General features: G+C 30.8%; 1 protein-coding gene across 1 annotated transcript; it reads right to left on the bottom strand.

Annotated features, from left to right (window-relative positions):
• Window positions 1–11,267: 11,267 nt before the first annotated feature.
• Window positions 11,268–13,349, bottom strand: LOC133313739 (pentatricopeptide repeat-containing protein At1g11290, chloroplastic-like). Its single transcript, XM_061515144.1, has one exon. The coding sequence runs from the start codon at window positions 13,347–13,349 to the stop codon at window positions 11,268–11,270; it is 2,082 nt and encodes a 693-aa protein (XP_061371128.1).
• Window positions 13,350–18,045: the final 4,696 nt, after the last annotated feature.

The raw sequence follows: 18,045 nt of genomic DNA, 5'->3' as shown, positions 1-18,045 counted from the left end.
TTCATGGATTACAAGAGCTAGCATTAAAGTTATAGATGTGCCTAAAAATAATTGAATGAGAACAACACATGAGAACGTTCATTTGGACCAAATCTGTCCTTAAAAGATTGATATCCTTGCCTGCCGATTGATATCCGTGCATCGGAATTGAGAAATTTGGTAATGGGTATATGTCACTACGCATGCGGTATGATCGAAATTCAATCCCTTTTGCAAATGAGATATTCTTTCTCATGTTACAGGAGATAAATCATCTCATGTAATATGAGAGATAATATTCACTTTCTATATATTATATAATGGGAATTGGTAAATATTATGAATGAGTTTTCACGAATTTGGTTTCAAAATGATGGAATAGTGGTAGTGGTACCGAGATGTGTATTTTTTAAAATAAAAAATAAAAACAATTCTTGGCACTATCAGTGGAGAAGAAGGGAGTTGCCACTGGGGGTGTGAGTGGATCGGCCCGGCTTATAGGGATCTACAGCTAGCTTATATCAGGTCAGACTCGGTCTATTATATAAAATCAAATAAAACAGGCTCGAATTTTTTAAAAAACTTATTTAAAAAGTAGACCATAGACTTTCTTTTTACATGTAGGGCCTACAAACTCATAGGCCGACCTATATCATATTATTTAATTTATTCATAATAGTACCAATTGGTAATAGTTCAGTTGGTACATGTGAGCTGAGTAAGTGGTGGAAGGACCTAGGTTCGATCTCCCACCAATATTACATTTGAGAGTGACATAAGATCTGTACCAATCTCTACAGTAGCATCAGAATCAACATTTAGTGCTGGAGGAAGAGTTATTTATACTTATCATTTTAGCTTGGCTGAAAATACCATCCAAGTTTTAATATATGGTGAAGATTGACTACGTAATAAGTATGACTTGAAGAAAAAACAAAAGGTATAAGTTTTTTGTTTTCAATCTTATTTTTTCTTCATTCTATTCTTTAATCTTATTTTTTGTTTTCTACATTTACAACTTGTTTGTCAACTTATGTAACCTTGAAATTGTATTTGCCGGGGATAGAAGATGATGAGAAGTTTTTGACTACTACAAGCATCATGATGCATTTGTTGAATTCATGCAATTATTTTAATTTACATAGTATGAATTGATTTATTAGATCTGATGAAATATATGTTATTTAGTTTGGGTATTTTGCTTTTGAAAGTGACTTAAATGCAGATTGTGATAAGTTGTTACTGTGATTATGATTTTGTTTGAATGTTGAAATTATGATTTTTGTTTTAACAACAGAATTTGAATATTTTGTGAAGTTGATTCATATTCTGTTTGGAAGTTAAAAGTTAACTGACTAACGAGCCAGATTAGGACATTTCATTTGTTCTTTTATAAATGGGTCAGGCCAGACTAACGGATAAATTCATACTATGCTATCGAGTTAGGTCAAATTAAAATTTTTGACATAGACTAGAACTTTTCATGCAAAGCTCGACTCAACCCAACTTACTTTCATCCCTAATTGTCACCATCATTCGATTCTGTGAAAATCACTGTGTGTAATTCTTCTCATATCCTTTAATAATCAATAATTGAATTTGTTCATTTTATTTCCTTGAAATACAAAACTTTGGTATAATATATATCCTTTAATAATCAATAGTTGAATTTGTTTCATTTTATTTCCTTGAAATACAAATATATGGTAATTAGAGGTGTTAACGAGTCGAGCCGAGCTGAGCTTTGCTCTTAAAAGACTAATCCTGTGTTTAAATGTGTCAGCCCGACCAAGCCTGTTACCTGATACAAATATAATTATTAACCTGTGGCCTGACTTATTTACAAAAAACAAAAGCCTGATTTAGCCTGTTAGCTGTTAGCCTGTTTTAAAAAATTAAGACAATAAAAATTTATCCAAACAGAATATATAATCATCAACATTAACAATTCCATAAATATTCATAAATTCAAGGTATATCCAAACAACATAATATAGAACAAAATCATTTAAAAATTCTGTTTAACCAATAAAATGGGATGAAATGGATTGAGGGGAAAGAGTGAGCTATTACAAGTAGTATAAAAAATAAAAAATATAAATAAAAAATAATATATTAGGTCAGCCTGAGAGGCTCTAAGGCCGAGATTTTAGATTGGAGCCTGAGGCCTTTATATTAAACGAGCTTTTATACGAGTTCAAGTCTAGTGCCAACAACCAATTTTAGACATGTAAGCTCAGGCCTTCACGAGCCGAGCCAAAGGCCCCTGGCTCGTTTAGCACCCCTAATGGTAATCAACTCTCCGATTGCAGGAGAGATTTATACCTTCTTGCAAATGCATAAAAAATCGTGCCACTGATTTTATTTATAATTGAGTCACATTTTTTTTATCCAAGTCGCATAATTCAAAATCTTTCATGTAACATGAGAGTCGAAACATATATAATACATATATATATATATATATATATATATATATATATATATATATATATATAAGGAAATGATCCACTTACCACTAAAAAAGTTTACTATTCTTACAATTAATTTAAACACCGTTGATTTTTATCAATCTAATTATTATAATTTATTATGAATAATAACATTTATTGTGTCACATCTTATTAATTATTAATTCTCAATAGATTATAATCATTCGACTGACGAAAATCAAAGATGATTAAATTAGTTGTAAGAGTGATAAACTTTTTTGGTGATAAATATATCCTACTATATATATATATATATAGGGATTTACATTTCTGCGGCTGCTGTACGTGCAGCAGTTAAATACTTGTTATCAGTGTTATTAAACTCGATCCGGGCATCGATCCGGTCGGGGTACTGGGTTACTGGTCGGACCGGTTGATCCGAATATATATAAATATATAAAAATATGAACATATAAATTCAATTATACTCTCCATATCTAAAATGAATCAAACAAGGTTCACTAAATATGCTCAAAAACAAGAAGCATAAATAAATAAAAATGCATGCTGTTACTATGTCAATTTAAATTGTAATTCAGAATCTCCATAAACATACTTCTCAATAAACATTGAACTCATATTTTTCAATTCAACTACATTAAAATGACATATGTCATATTCTCTTAATTTATTATTCAGCAAATTACTTCAGTATTGGATGATGAAATTTAAAGTCATTGTAGAAGAGTATACTAGCAAATAAAATTAAAAAAAAAATTTAAAATGAGTTCTACATTTTTTTCTGACAAAATGAAACAATTTTGATTATTTGGTTTTTTTTTTAAATACATGACCCTACTGGGTCACCGGTTTTGACCGGGTTTGGCTGATTTTGTTTGGGTTTTGACCAGGTTTGACCGGGTCAATGCATGACCGGTCTAATGCTTGACCCGAACCGGTCTGATGATCGGTTCACCGAGTCCCGGGTCAACCGTCCCGAGTCGGGCCGAGTTTTACAGCATTGCTTGTTATATATATACATGAAAGTATTAAATATGAGAAATCATAACTATACATATGTTATTGCTATACGTAAAGTGGTTGTAGAAATGATTTATCATATATATATATATATATATATATATATATATATAATTAAACAGATTGAATCAATTAAACAGGATTGCAGAAAATCTACGAAGATGAGTTAGCTAGAGTTTCAAGCTTTAGTTTTGTTTGTTTTGTTTGTTTTGTTCTAGGCTAGGCCCTCTTTAACTACCAAAAAAATAAATAACAATTCAATAATCTACTAATTGAACCAATAATCTAGCAATGCAATACTTCAACCGAATCGATGAATGAGGCGAGTTTTAAGACACTCTTCCTATCAATGTTTCTCGTAAGAGATATGAAATTTTTCAACCAAGTTTCTTGCGTAAAGGGGGGATCTGGATCCTCTCATGTGAAAATTCACATGATTATGTCATGTGGACAATCATAACCATACAAAGGTGGATCAATGGTAAAAAAGGAGGAAAGAGAGAAAATGATAAAATAGATAATTACGAAATCATAACCGTTGATTTACCTTTGTATGGTTATGATCTTCTCACATGACCATATCATGTTTTTTTGACAGAATCCATTTCCGTAAAAAGCAGAGAAAGAGGGATGTTTATGTGCATGTACCAAACCAAACCACCATCATCATGCATCTTGGTAGAATTAGCAAAAATAATGTTTCAAAAGCTGATTTTTTTTTTTTTTTGTTTTGGGTACAAAAAAAGCTGATTCTTTCTCCCCCTCTCATCTTCCTTTTCCGTATTTATCTATTTAGATTGTGCAGCCACAGGGGATTTTCTTGGTTCCACATATTTATTCTCTTTTGTATGTTCGACTTAGGATCTTTTAGGCTTTCTCCAGATACGAAGCTTTATTTGATTTGATTACACGATAAAGTTTTTCCAATTTAAACTTGACAATGACTATAGATAATCACTCCAACAAAATGTCAATTACGTCAACCAAAAAATTATTAGTGGTCATATCACAGTCTTAGCAACATATTATTCCTTAGGGCCACGTCACCACTTCAAAGGCGCATATGATTTTTATTTTTATTTTTTTTCCTATAGGAAATAATATGCCATGCCATGAAAACAAAGAGCTAGAAACGAAAAACAATAACTATATTTTACGTAGCATCGATATTGATATCAACACAGGATTCGAGATATGATACGATATAACACTCTGACACATTAATTTAAAAAATGTTAGATTTCAACGTGTTAAGACACATTTTGATATTAAATAATATTTTTAATTTATGTTGCGTATATTATATTTAACATTCAATAATTAACTAAAAAAAAAGTTAAACTTATAATATTCATTAATTTTGCAAAGAAACATAAGATATCACAAATATTTATATTAAATTCAATAAAATAATAATAGTAATCCAACAAATCTAATAATTAGAACTAAAAATATAACACAACGCAACTTTTAAATTTTTTTTTTTAATTTCTACAATCTACGTCAAAATATCGAAAAGTGTCGAAATATAGAAGAGTGTTATACAACACATCGGCATCTTTAAAATGTGGTGCATGTAACTAATGGAATAAGAAAAGGAATGGTTAGTGTTATAAGAAAGAGACAATAGAATGGGAAGTTGCTGCACCAATCAGGTTGTGCCGACGTGTAGGAAAAGTCATACTGTTTATGATGTTAATTTGTGGGGTGAATGAGACCGTGGTAATGTCACGTCCAAAGTAGGACTAATACAGCAAATGATGGGGTGCTGTCTGTTGACGTTGGAATAGACATGGACATATTAAGGATCACACGCACGTGTGCGAACTTTCTACACCATTTTTGGCTTTCGTTGTTGTATTTGTACAAGAAAGCAGACACAAAATTCTCACATAATGATCAAACTGCACTTATCGCTTATCGGCTCATAAAACACACCTCGTGGTTATATATATATATTTGGGAAGGATATTCTGACAACTAAGTTATGTTACTATCAAGTGACTACTAATCAATTTCACTGTTAGATCGATTATGTTGATCCAAGGGTTATATTTATTTACATCTTTGTATGGTCATGATTCCCCGTATTTAAAGTAAAAGCATTAAATATGAGAAATCATAATCATACAAAGGTGAAAATAAATATAAAGTATTAAATATAACCGTTGGATCAACATAATCGATCTAACAGTGAGATTGATTGGTAGTCACTTAGTAGTAACACAACTTAGTTGTCACAATATCCTTCCCCATATATATATATATATATATATATATATATATATATATATATATATGTGTGGGATTTATAAGTGTCATGTTACAGAAAATTGTTTAGAACATGTTATAGACGGATCGAATTCCATGCCTCAAACTTTTACTTTTTTGTTTTTTTAAAAAGCCAGTAGGCCCCACCTATGTTGTCTGTGCAGGAAATTACAAATTTTTTTTGTAACATGACATACATAAGCCCACACACACACACACACACACATATATATATATATGAGAAAAGTTATATTTACAACCTTTTTTTTACAACCTCTTATAACCATATCTTAAGACCGTTGATTTTCGTCAATCAACGGTTATGATTTTCGCAAATTAAACTCATTAATTAATTATCAATTCACAATAAATGATAACCGTTGATTGGCGGAAAACAACGGTGTTAAGATATTGTTGTAAGAGATTGTAAAAAAAAAAGGTTGTAAGTATAACCTTCCCATATATATATATATTTATATATGAGTATGTTTTTTCTGATGTTACTTTAGATAACTTTATCTAATGTTCATCAAAACGACGTCGTTTTGGACGGAAATCATGGTATTTTTGTAATTTTAATTAATTTCAGGGTTATAATAGTCTTTATCACTTTAATTTTATAATTTTTCAACCCCAAAACGACGTCGTTTCGATGAACATTAGATAAAGTTATCTAAAGTAACATCGGAAACTTTTTTCCCTATATATATATATAGTTTTATAAAAGTTATGTTGTAGGAAAAATGATTGTGTTATGTTATAGAGATTCATTTTCCGTGCTGTAGTTTTTTTTGTTTTTTTTGTTTAAAAAAATGCGGGTCCCACAAAATGTTGTGTGTGTAGAAAATTTTGTTGTCATGTTGCATGATGAATGCAAATCCCACACACACACACACACACACATATATATGTAAAAAATAGAAATATAAGAGACCTCAATTTAATTTTTAAAAATTTTAGATATTGATTCAATATTGTAATGTTTAAAATAAAAATCAATCTATCCTTTAAATGTATATTTAAAGATTAATTATTTTTACATTATAAAGAACTAAATTAGTGTAAAAGCTTTAAAAAGTCATCTTGATGTTTTATATATCTTTCAAGAATCAATTTGAACATTTATTAAAAATAAATTATTAAAATCTTATAAATGGATGTTTGTATTTTAATGTTATGGTTTAATTATACTATCTCCAATTTACAAAAAAAATAAAAAAAATTATACTATCTCCACACCAAAAAAAAAATTATACTATCTAGAATTTTTTTTAATTGATAATATAAAGTTCAAAAGCAGGAAAAGTTATCCCATTCGAAAGTTATAGCAAGTCTTAGCAAGAACTTAATAATAAATAATAATTCTTGCATATAACCTAACAATGAATGATTACCAACAATAATCAAGACAATACCTTTGAATCGAAAATATTCGATCTTACCAAAAACCTATACAAATAAGATTAATATAACCTCTCTATTTTCTTTAATTTTTGTTGAAACAATTTAGGGGAAGGATATTGTAACAATCAAGTAGTGTTGTTACCAATCAATTTCACCGTTAGATCGATTATATGGATCTAACAGTTATATTTATTTTCATCTTTGTATGGTTATGATTTTCCATATTTAAAGTGAAAACATTGAATATGAAAAATCATAACCATATAAAGTTGAAAATAAATATAAAGTATTAAATATGGGGAATCATAACGATACAAAGATGAAAATAAATATAACCATTGAATTAACATAATCGATCTAACGATAAAATTACTTGGTAATAACACTACTTGATTGTTACAATATCCTATCCCAACAATTTAATCTTATTAGCAAGCATAAAGAAAAGCATGATTAATGGTAATGATCGGGCCGAATAGTACACCCAAACCAAAAAAGAGAGAGACAGAGAAAACGGGCCCAATTATTTATTTTAGATCAATTTAGAACGCATTACTATGCACAAAACGAAGCAAACAGACACAAGTCATATAGAAAGGGCCGAATTACTTGTTTTAGATCAATATATAAGTTCATATAAATAATTACAATTTTTTTTTGGTAGACTAAATAATTACAATTGATGATAATATCTTCATATCTTTCCTACTCTCATGGTGAATTTTTTTACGTTTTCTAAACAATAACAAACTACTAAATTAACATTCAAGTATCCAACATATCCTCATTAGTCAAAAAGATTTGTTTCAATCCTCACAAATAAGCAGAATACAGTTATCATCAGTGTTCCTTCCTCTCCCTGAGCCCTTCTTTAGGAGCAGCAGCCATATAAACCGGATAAAACTATTTTTGGTAGATATCTAATATTAAGGTTAAAATATAACAAAGATTTTAATAAAATTGGCCTGGCAGTGATTCAAAAATAGGCATTTACTCCTTGACCTTACATAAATAAAGCGTTCCTATGCCAGTAACCTGAAAATGATTTCTATGCAGCAAATCGAAGCCCTCCAGTCCACAGGGTATAAAATGATTGAGGATTACTGTGAAGTTCACAGTAATCCTCAATCAACAAAAATGATTACTATAAAATTAGACAGATATTACATGGATTATATTGAGATAGCACGAACAGCAGGGCAAACTGATAGATTAATCACAGTCCACAGCAAGGAAAGCAATAAAGGATACTAGTATTACACATACATAATGTTGGCATTCGGTCTCTGATTAGTTTAATGGAACTCAACCAAAAGCAGCATGCTTATAAGTGAAGCTCCAAAATAAAATAAATAAAAGAGCTGAACAAAATTATTGAATCTTCACCAGATGCACTTTCTATGCCTCTTTTCAAGATACCTCTAAGATAACATCCAGAAAATCTCCAAGATCCTTGATTCAATGTGATTGTGATTTCATGACATGTAATTATATCAGTGGCGGGATATATCTTATAAATTAGATTGGCGAAACCCCATACTTATGGAGTATCTATCTTGAAAAAGAAAATGTTCTCTGTAAATTTTTTAAATAGCACACTTTCTCTTATATAGCATGAACCACAAGCATTATATTAATAACAAATTAATTGGTTGCACATACGGGATATTTAATTTGCCAACAATGCCAGACATATAGATTACTGACTTGAGAAGAGATCAAACCAAAATAATTTGGTATTTCATAGCAGAGTGATGAGAGTCAAACAAAAAGGCATCAAACACCAAATACAAAAAACTAGAAAGAGGTATAGGGGGGAAATGAGTGAGAACAGGATTTTGCCACCAAGAAACTGTTTGTCAGGACTGAACACCATGACTGAAGATATGGTAGCAGTTAGGGCCTATTTGGTGTGACGTTTGGTGTGACGTATAAGGCCTAATAGCATAGGCTTATACTATACGTTATGACATTTTCAGTTGTTTGGTGTGACCATCGTATAGTATAAGCTTATACAGCATGATCTCTTAATACATCAAAACGATGTATAACTTAATCCGACCTAAGGGGGAGGAATAAGGCCTGATAAGAGGTTGGTGTATTAATATCGTTGACCAGTGTAATTTTAAAAAATTAATATATTATTTTAATATTAGTATATTAAAATAATTTTTTTTCAATATATTAATTTTTAAAATATTGAATATTTTTATTTTTATAAAGATTAATTTATGTTTTGGACACACTGATCAATAAATTTTTATAAAAATTAATATCATATGACATTTTTTGAAGAATTATATCAATTCTTTATTAAAAGATATTTTTATAATGCCAACTCATTCAAATTAGGAATAGTATCCATGGAATCGTATGTAAGACTTGATAAACTTACTCCATCCGATAACTCGTCATAGAAATTGATTCATATAAATCCAATTGTTGAATTATACGTAATCACCATGTTTAGAATTTAAAAAAAAAAAATAGATAAGATATTTTTTTAGCATCAATATCAACATCAACATCAACAACACCTTTATCCCAAATTAATTGGAGTCGGTGGTAGATGAACCCAAATGAAAGATATAAAAAGGTTGAATAAAAATAAAAATAAAAATAAATAAATAGAATAGTAATAATATATATATATATATATATATATATATATATATATATAAGTAAGTAAAAAAGAAAGGGAAAAGAAGAAGAGGGGGAAATGAAGGGGAAAAGGACTAAAAAAGGACCATGTGGATGAACCCATATGATTTTTTAGCATACAAGGTAAAATTCAATCCAATCCAATGAATTATTGAAAACATTCATAATACAAAATATTAAATTTGATTTACAATGGTATCAATGGATCCTAAAACCCCTACTTTTATAATCATGTTTAACCAAAGCATGTATTTTAAACTTCACAAGGATAATCATTAATCAAAATTATTTAAGAATGAGGTTTGAAAGTGAAACTTTTTTATGCATTACTTACTCTAAAAGAGCTTTCAGGACCACCTCGCAGTTGATTAGATATCTATTGCATGAGTCAAATGCCTGGAACCTTTGGCGGAGATCAACAGGCATTGGTACTGGAGCTGAAGATTTAAGGTCCAATCAAGCTCAGGTGGTGCTATCTTCATCCCTAATAAAGTTATCACCAAGTTATCCTTTCATTTTTACCATTGTAAAGAGGCAATCGAAATAAAGAACGTTACATAAATGCTCTCAAATTGTCCATGTTAGTAGTTTACTTCAAGTTGCCTTCTTATGGACACAAAATACAATTTAGAATTCTTGTTTCCCTTACCGCAGATCTACCAGAAACTTGACACTGTCAATGATGTTATAGAAAACTGATATCCACTCATACATTAATGACAGTATTCTTAAAAACATTAAATTGCTTCATGGCGAATTATGTCTATCATCAGCCTGTAAATAGTAATATATGATCACAGATCAGTTATAAAATATAAAAATGATAAAAACAAAAGAATGTGTATTCTAATCAATGATATGAAGCAGAAACTAAAAGTTAGCAGCTAGGAATAGAAAGAAGAAAAATTAGAACAATTGAAGGTGATGGAACTTAGAGAGTTTCACCTTAAATACAATGTTGTCATACAACATTACAACTTGACCATTTTCTTTATTAATAGAAATTATTTAATGCTTTTGGAATATGTATAATCATAATTCAAATTTACCTTAAGAAGCAAGTAATTGCCTCAGCCACAATATTGAGTTCATACAGCATATGTCAAACAATTTTTAGCCCCAATTTCCCAGCAAGTTATGAGCATTTGATACTTTTCTGGACACTTTCTTTCAAGGCTCTACCTGCTCTTTCAATGTCAAGTATTGATCACTGAACTCAGTGTATACCTGTTTATTAGTCCAAAACATCTTATGCTGCATTGCTATGTCACAAGAATTTTTCATCAAAGTATTGCTGTTCTTCTCACTTAATATTCTCATGCTGTACAGCTGCTCTAATCCTTGGAGCCTCGAACTATATCATATATTTTTCCCTTGTATCAAAAACTACTAGAAAGAATACAAAGTGCATATTACATTGCTATCACCCTTCCTTCTGGAAACAGTTAAAGCACAGTAGATTACCATCTGATTAAGACTTTACCAAAGGTCCTTGCAAGAGCACTTCCCACCAAAGAAATGATGAAACCTGTTTGAATCTCTCATAATGATTGGCCGTGCTATAGTAATTGATGCGAACTTCATAAATACATGGCAGTCATCACAGACCCGTATATTCTTTATGATCCGTATCGGTGCAACTCCATTGGGCTTTCTAATTAAAGCAAACGCAAGAGCAAGTTTCTCACTGTGGTAAGAGATGGATCTAAACTTTTCTTCCTCCCCCACATTATGTAGAACAACATTAGTATCCGGATTATACCCAATTTGTTGCAATATTGAGATCAATTTGTTCAATTCACCATAGATTCTTTTCACTTCTGGATGAGTGCGATCTTCTGAAACAAATCTGTGGACTTCATTCTCAATCTCAACCCAACTGTACGCAGCAAACTTCTTTGCATTTCTGTTCTTCATGAGAGATCTTACAGCAGCTACATCTTTCCATCTCCCACAAGCAGCATACAAGTTGGAAAGCATGATATAAGGTCCAGCATTATGTTGATCCAATTCAAAGAGATGACTAGCTGCCAACTCTGCATTCTTTATGTCACCCTTGGTACAAACAGATAGTAAGGTGGACCATATCCGGTAATCTGGTTCATGAGGCATACTTTTGATCAGATCCACTGCTTTATCGATTTTACCTGACCGACCAAGAAGAGTGATCATACATCCATAGTGATCCAATGTGGGTGTCATTCCTTGTTCTCGGATTGAATCAAAACACTTCTGTCCTTCTTCGACCATCTCAGCATTGACACATGCAGATAAAACACCCACAAAACTAATATTATCAGGTTTGAAATTTTCTTGCAGCATTTTTTCATACAGGGCCAAGGCCTCCGGAACCTGTCCATTTTGTGCATAACCCTGAATCATGGCATTCCAAGTAATCACATTCCGAATAGGCATAGTTTCAAAAATAATCCAAGCATCCAAAGTGACTCCACACTTGCAGTACATATCTACAAGGGCAGTCGACACAAGCATGTTATCATCAACACCCATAAGAATTACTTTTCCGTGGACAACTTGACCGTGATTCAAAGAAGCTAGCTTGGCGCAGGAGCTGACCACACTTGAAATGGTGTAACTGTCAGGACTAACATTTCCGCGTAGCATGTCAGCAAACAACATCAAAGCATCCTCCTCTCTTCCATTTTGTGCATAACCAACTATCATTGTTGTCCAACAAATCTCATCCTTTTTGGGCATTTCACTAAACATATTCCTCGCATCATCTACACGTCCGCATTGAAAGAAAGCATTGAGAACATTTGAAACCGTAACTTGGTCAGGTTTCAAACCTGATAACTGCATCTCATTAAACAAATGAATGCACACATCAGGGTTCCCCATTTTCACATACCCAGAGATCATGAGATTCCATGAAACAACATTCTTATGAATCATTCCATCAAACAACCACCGCGCTCTATCTACATCACCACACTTGGCATACATATCAGTCAAAGCATTCCATACAAAAGTATTCTTCCCAAAGTCAGCAACAACAACCCTCCCATGAATCTGTTTCCCATGCCTGAAATCCAAGAGCTGAGAACATGCTTGCAACGCATTCACATAGGAGTACTGTGTGGGCTGAAACCCATCTTCCTGCATGCTCACTAGAACTTTCAATGCTTTGCTTGAATGCCTATTACTTGCAAAACACGCAATCAATGTGTTATATGAAACGGAATCACGATAAGGCATTTGATCAAAGACTGCATGCAAGTCCTCAACCAAGCCCAACTTGGCATAAGCAGAAAGCAAGGCATTCCAAGAATAAACATCTCTCTTAGACATGTTATCAAACAGGTTTTGAGCATGTGAGAGCTTGCCACATTTGGCATACAAATGGAGGAGTTGGTTGTGGATGAAGGAGTCTTTGGGTTGAAAAAGGTGAGATTCCATGTGACACTGCAATCTCTTGGCTTGAATGAAGTCACTGGCACGAGCACAATGAAGTACAAGACGAGTATAGTCATCTACAGAAGCAGGGCCAGAAGAGTACAGAAGATCAATGGCTTGGCGAAGCTTTTGCTTGAACATCATTTTTTTGGTTTGGTTAACTCAGCCTCTCACACAACACCACCAGGTTCAGGTTCAATCAACTTCATTCCATGTCTAAATCATAAAACACGAAGCTAGCAAGGTGTGGTTTGACAAGCATCCTCTTCTGTTCACTCCGCAATATTTTTTCTTAAATTATTTGTTGCAGGAAACACTTCATACAATCAAATATAAATAACTAGATTAGATTATTACACGACAACTTTATGTTTACTCTACATTGTGCTTGCTTAAGTCATTACGTTTTCTATAAATAAGAAAGGTTCAATTTTTTTGTGTCAGGAAAAATTTATCTACCACAAATATATATTCACTGGGATCCGCCGGCTGATCTCATTTTTTTTTAATCAAGATCCATTGACGGGTCCGACAAAAATGTGTATGTAAGTGTAACATACAAAAATATTTCTTTCGTAAAGGTAGTCAGAAATAATTTTGCCAATAAGTAAATAACCATATATTTTTGTTTTAAGGTATTTTTTCTTTTTTATTAAAAAAAGGGTGTTCAAAATTTTATCAGGTACAATAACTTCACTCGAGCTAAAATAAATGAGATTAAATTTTGATTCAATATTATATGACTTTTTTTTAATAAATCTCGATATTCGATCAGTGCAGCCGATTAATCCAAATTTGAAACCGCAGCAACATGTATTTTTTTAAAAAAAATATATAGGAAAAAATCAAAGAAAATATTAACTTAAAATTAATGCTTTTATGTAAAATAATATAATTTTTATATTAATATATTTTTTTTCAAAATATTATTATAAAATATGTTTTAATTTTATTTTTATTTTTGAAATTTTATGTCATTGATCTGGTCATGTCTTTTATGCTCTCTCTTTTTTGTTTGTTGATAAACTGTGTTAAAATGTTTTTAGGCTGAGTTAAACCTGGTCCATATGATTTACATTAATTTATTTTATGTTTAAGCTAATTTAATCAAAATTTTACGTATTATGTTAATCCAATCATGCTATATTGCTATCAGCAATTTTATCCAATATTATTAAATTCGGCCCGATTATTGATCCGGTCGAGGTACTGGGTCACTGGTTGAACTAGTGGGTCACTTGTTCAACTGCATGACCCGATAAGTATATGTAAATCTATAATTTATATTAAAAAACTATAAATATACTTAAATACTTGTAAAAAAATATACCAATTTCAAATATCTTAATATGAAAATAATAAATTACACATTATTGTCCAACAAAAGATCAATCAAATATATAATATTTGTGATACTAGAGTTTCAGGTTCAGTAAACGACATTTCTAACTATAAATCAAATTAAAATTTCTTGCATATTGCATAATCAAGATAATATTAGTGTTGTAAGTGTATAATCTATGTAAGTTAATAAGCTACAAATCACTCGAATATTTCAAAAGAAAATAAATCATTTGTGTTTGAGAGTAAAAAAAAAAAAAACATTAATTTATGAAAATAAATTAGTTTTTTTTTTTTATAGACCGGGCCGGGTCATCAGTTTTTACGAAAATCGACCGGGTCGTACCGGGTCACACCGATTCTGTAACATAGCCGGTCCAATATGAAAATCAGACTGATTACATGACCGGTTCACTGCTTTTCGGGTCAACCCGACCCGATCGGTTCAGTTTTTATAACATTAATTTTATCCATCTCGTGGGAAAGGGGCAATTTTTCTTTCATCAAACTGAATTTAGAATCAATCCATTTCATCTTTGTTATTTATAACATATCTTTTGTTACCTTTTTAAGTTGTCTTTCTTTTTTGGATATAAATAGAAATTGAATAGATAATCTAATACAACTACTTAAAGCCTCTCACCACTAGACTAAATCTAGTGACTTTTTAAGTTGTCTTTGTTAGCCTAGTTAAATTTTAAATAAAATAATGAAAGTATTTTATCTTTTAATTATAGAAGAGGATGTCAATTTTTAAGATGATGACAAGTTAGTATATTGATATAAATTTAAAATTTACTTTTTTTATATATTCAAAAGTATATAATATGAATTTGGTTTAAGTTTTCATTTTTGCTTTACCAAAAAAAAAAAAAAGTTTTCATTTTTGTGACAAGCATGGCGAGTGTTAGTGTGTACTTTGTACATAACAATCATTTTGTGCTCTGGTTCTTCCTAGAAGACAATGCTAATGAGACAATTGTGCGTTTGGAAGTGAACTTTACTTTTCATTTTCTTGCTTACAAATGTCTGAAGAGTAAATTTTGGCTAAACGATCTTTTATGCATTTTTCAAAAATAATTTTTAAAGGGTTTTATTTTTCTTATGTTGCATGAAATAAATTGTCTCATGCAACACACAAAAAAGTGGATGAGACCCACTAAAAAAAAGAGAGAGAAAACAAAAAAATAAGTCACACCCCCTTTTTTGCATGTTGTATGAGAAAAATTGTATCATACAACATGAGAAAAATAAAACCCATTTTTTAAATAATGTAATCTTTAAACATAATATCAATATAACACAATCATACATTTCATTTATCCAGGACTAATCTTGTATGTCCTATGCAAAATTGCCAGTATTATCATTATCGGTTAGCCACAATATTCACTTTTTTTTTTTGCTTTAAACATTTATTTGATAAAAATTTAATTTTGAAAATTTTGTTAACACTTTATGTACTTTAATATGTTTTATTTAAATTTGTGATTTTTAAAAGTTTTAAATAATTTAAAATAAAAATTAATATTTAAAGGGTTTGGTATTTGTCATTTTAAAAGACATAAATTATGTCATTTTAAAAAAGAGATAAATACAAGGAATGAAAATTATTGGAGAGAAGGTTGGTGATTTTTATTTAATTTAAAATTTAAATAAAAAAAATTTTCTTGTGTCTATCTCTCTCTTAAAATGACATAACTTTATGTCGTTTAAAATGACAAATATTTTTTTTATATTTAAATATGTAAAAAAAATTAAAATAAATTTTAAAAGATTAAATGAATTTATATTAAAAAAATTATTTTTATCTATTTATATCTGTTAAGGAGGGAAAAACACCATTTAAAATTTTTGGACAAAAGAATTGCCCAGTTAAAATTGATTGGATAAATTTTTTTAAATTAATGCAGTCAAACATGTCACTTATACTGACGGGACTAGTCAAGTCAATAATACTGACGGGACTCGTGCCACATCAGCGTCACATAGGCAGTCTCATTAACGTAAAATTTCAAAAAGCTATAACTTTTGACTTGGGTATCCAAATCAGATTTTTTTTTTATTTCACATAACTTTTTGAGATTTATGCAATGACACCTTATTTGACATATTTTAACTCCCACAAACATAGTTTGAATTTGTAACAATTGTACCACACAATCACAAGAGCGTTTAAATCCAGAAGATGACACATGCGGCAGCTCATGGTGTGGGTTCAGAAAGAACTCAGGATCTTCTGAATTTAAATGATATTGTAACTCTGGAACTATTGTTGCAAATTCAAACTATGTTTATGGGAGATAAAATATGTCAAATAAGGTGTCATTGTGTACATCTTGAAAAGTTGTGTGAAATAAAAAAAATCATCCAAGTCAAAAGTTATGGCCTTTCGAAGTTTTACAGTAATGGTACTGTCTATGTGGCACTGATGTGGCATGAGTCCCGTCAGTATCATTGACGGGACTAGTCCTATCAGTATAAGTAGGGGTGTTAACGAGTCGAGCCGAGCTGAGCTTTGGTCTTAACGGACCGAGTCTGTGTTCAAATGTGTCAGACTGACCTTAACATGTTACCTGTTACGAATATAATATCAGCCTGTGGCCTGACTAATTTACAAAAAATAAAAGCCTTGTTTTAACCTGTTTAAAAAAAATAATACAACAAAAATTTAGCCAAACAAAATATACAATCAACAGCACTAGTAATTCCATAAATATTCATAAATTTAATGTATATCCAAATAGCATAATATAAAACAAAATCATTTAAAAAGTCTGTTTAATTAATAAAATGGGATGAAATGAATTGAGAAGAGAGAGAGGGCTATCACAAGTAGTATAAAAATTAAAAAATAAATAAAAAAATAATATATTAGGCAAGCCTGAGAGGCTCTAAGGCCGAGCTTTTGAATTAGAGCATGAGGCCTTTTTATTAAACGAGCTTTTATACAAGTCCAAGCCTGGGTCCAACAATCAATTTTAGACATGTAAGCTCAGACCTTCACGAGTCGAGCCAAAGGCCCCTGCCTCGTTTAGCACCCCTAAGTATAAGTGATATGTTTGACTCTATTAGTTTGAAAAAATTTATCCAATCAATTTTAATTGTACAATTTTTTTGCCCAAAAATTTTAAAATGATGCCTCGGCCGTGTTATGGACCATCATATGAGCCCATCTCCCAACAACTTAATAGCAAGTGATCAGTTAAAAGCGATAAGGATAATAACATAATCCTACCACTAGAAGATAAATGCTAAGTCATTTATCCTTTCTCTTTTAACAATCTCACTCCCTTTGAGTATACTAATGTAACTAATCCAACAATAATTATCAATCATATATTGGATATTTTCGATCTTGTGGAATCTATCACATATATAATGGTATAATTCGCCTCAAATATCATATAGGATATTATCCTATCAAACTGAGCTTACAGACTTATTTTATATTGTATTCTTATCTTATCATGTTAATTGTTATCCCATTCCTATCCTA

The sequence above is a fragment of the Gastrolobium bilobum genome, unplaced genomic scaffold, assembly GCF_033153095.1.
Source record: "Gastrolobium bilobum isolate Gb01-03AN ecotype WA unplaced genomic scaffold, APGP_CSIRO_Gbil_v1 utg15927, whole genome shotgun sequence".
NCBI classification, from domain to species: domain Eukaryota; kingdom Viridiplantae; phylum Streptophyta; class Magnoliopsida; order Fabales; family Fabaceae; genus Gastrolobium; species Gastrolobium bilobum.
The sequence above is the reverse complement of the archived record's forward strand: the minus strand, read 5'-3'. Positions and strand labels throughout refer to the sequence as shown.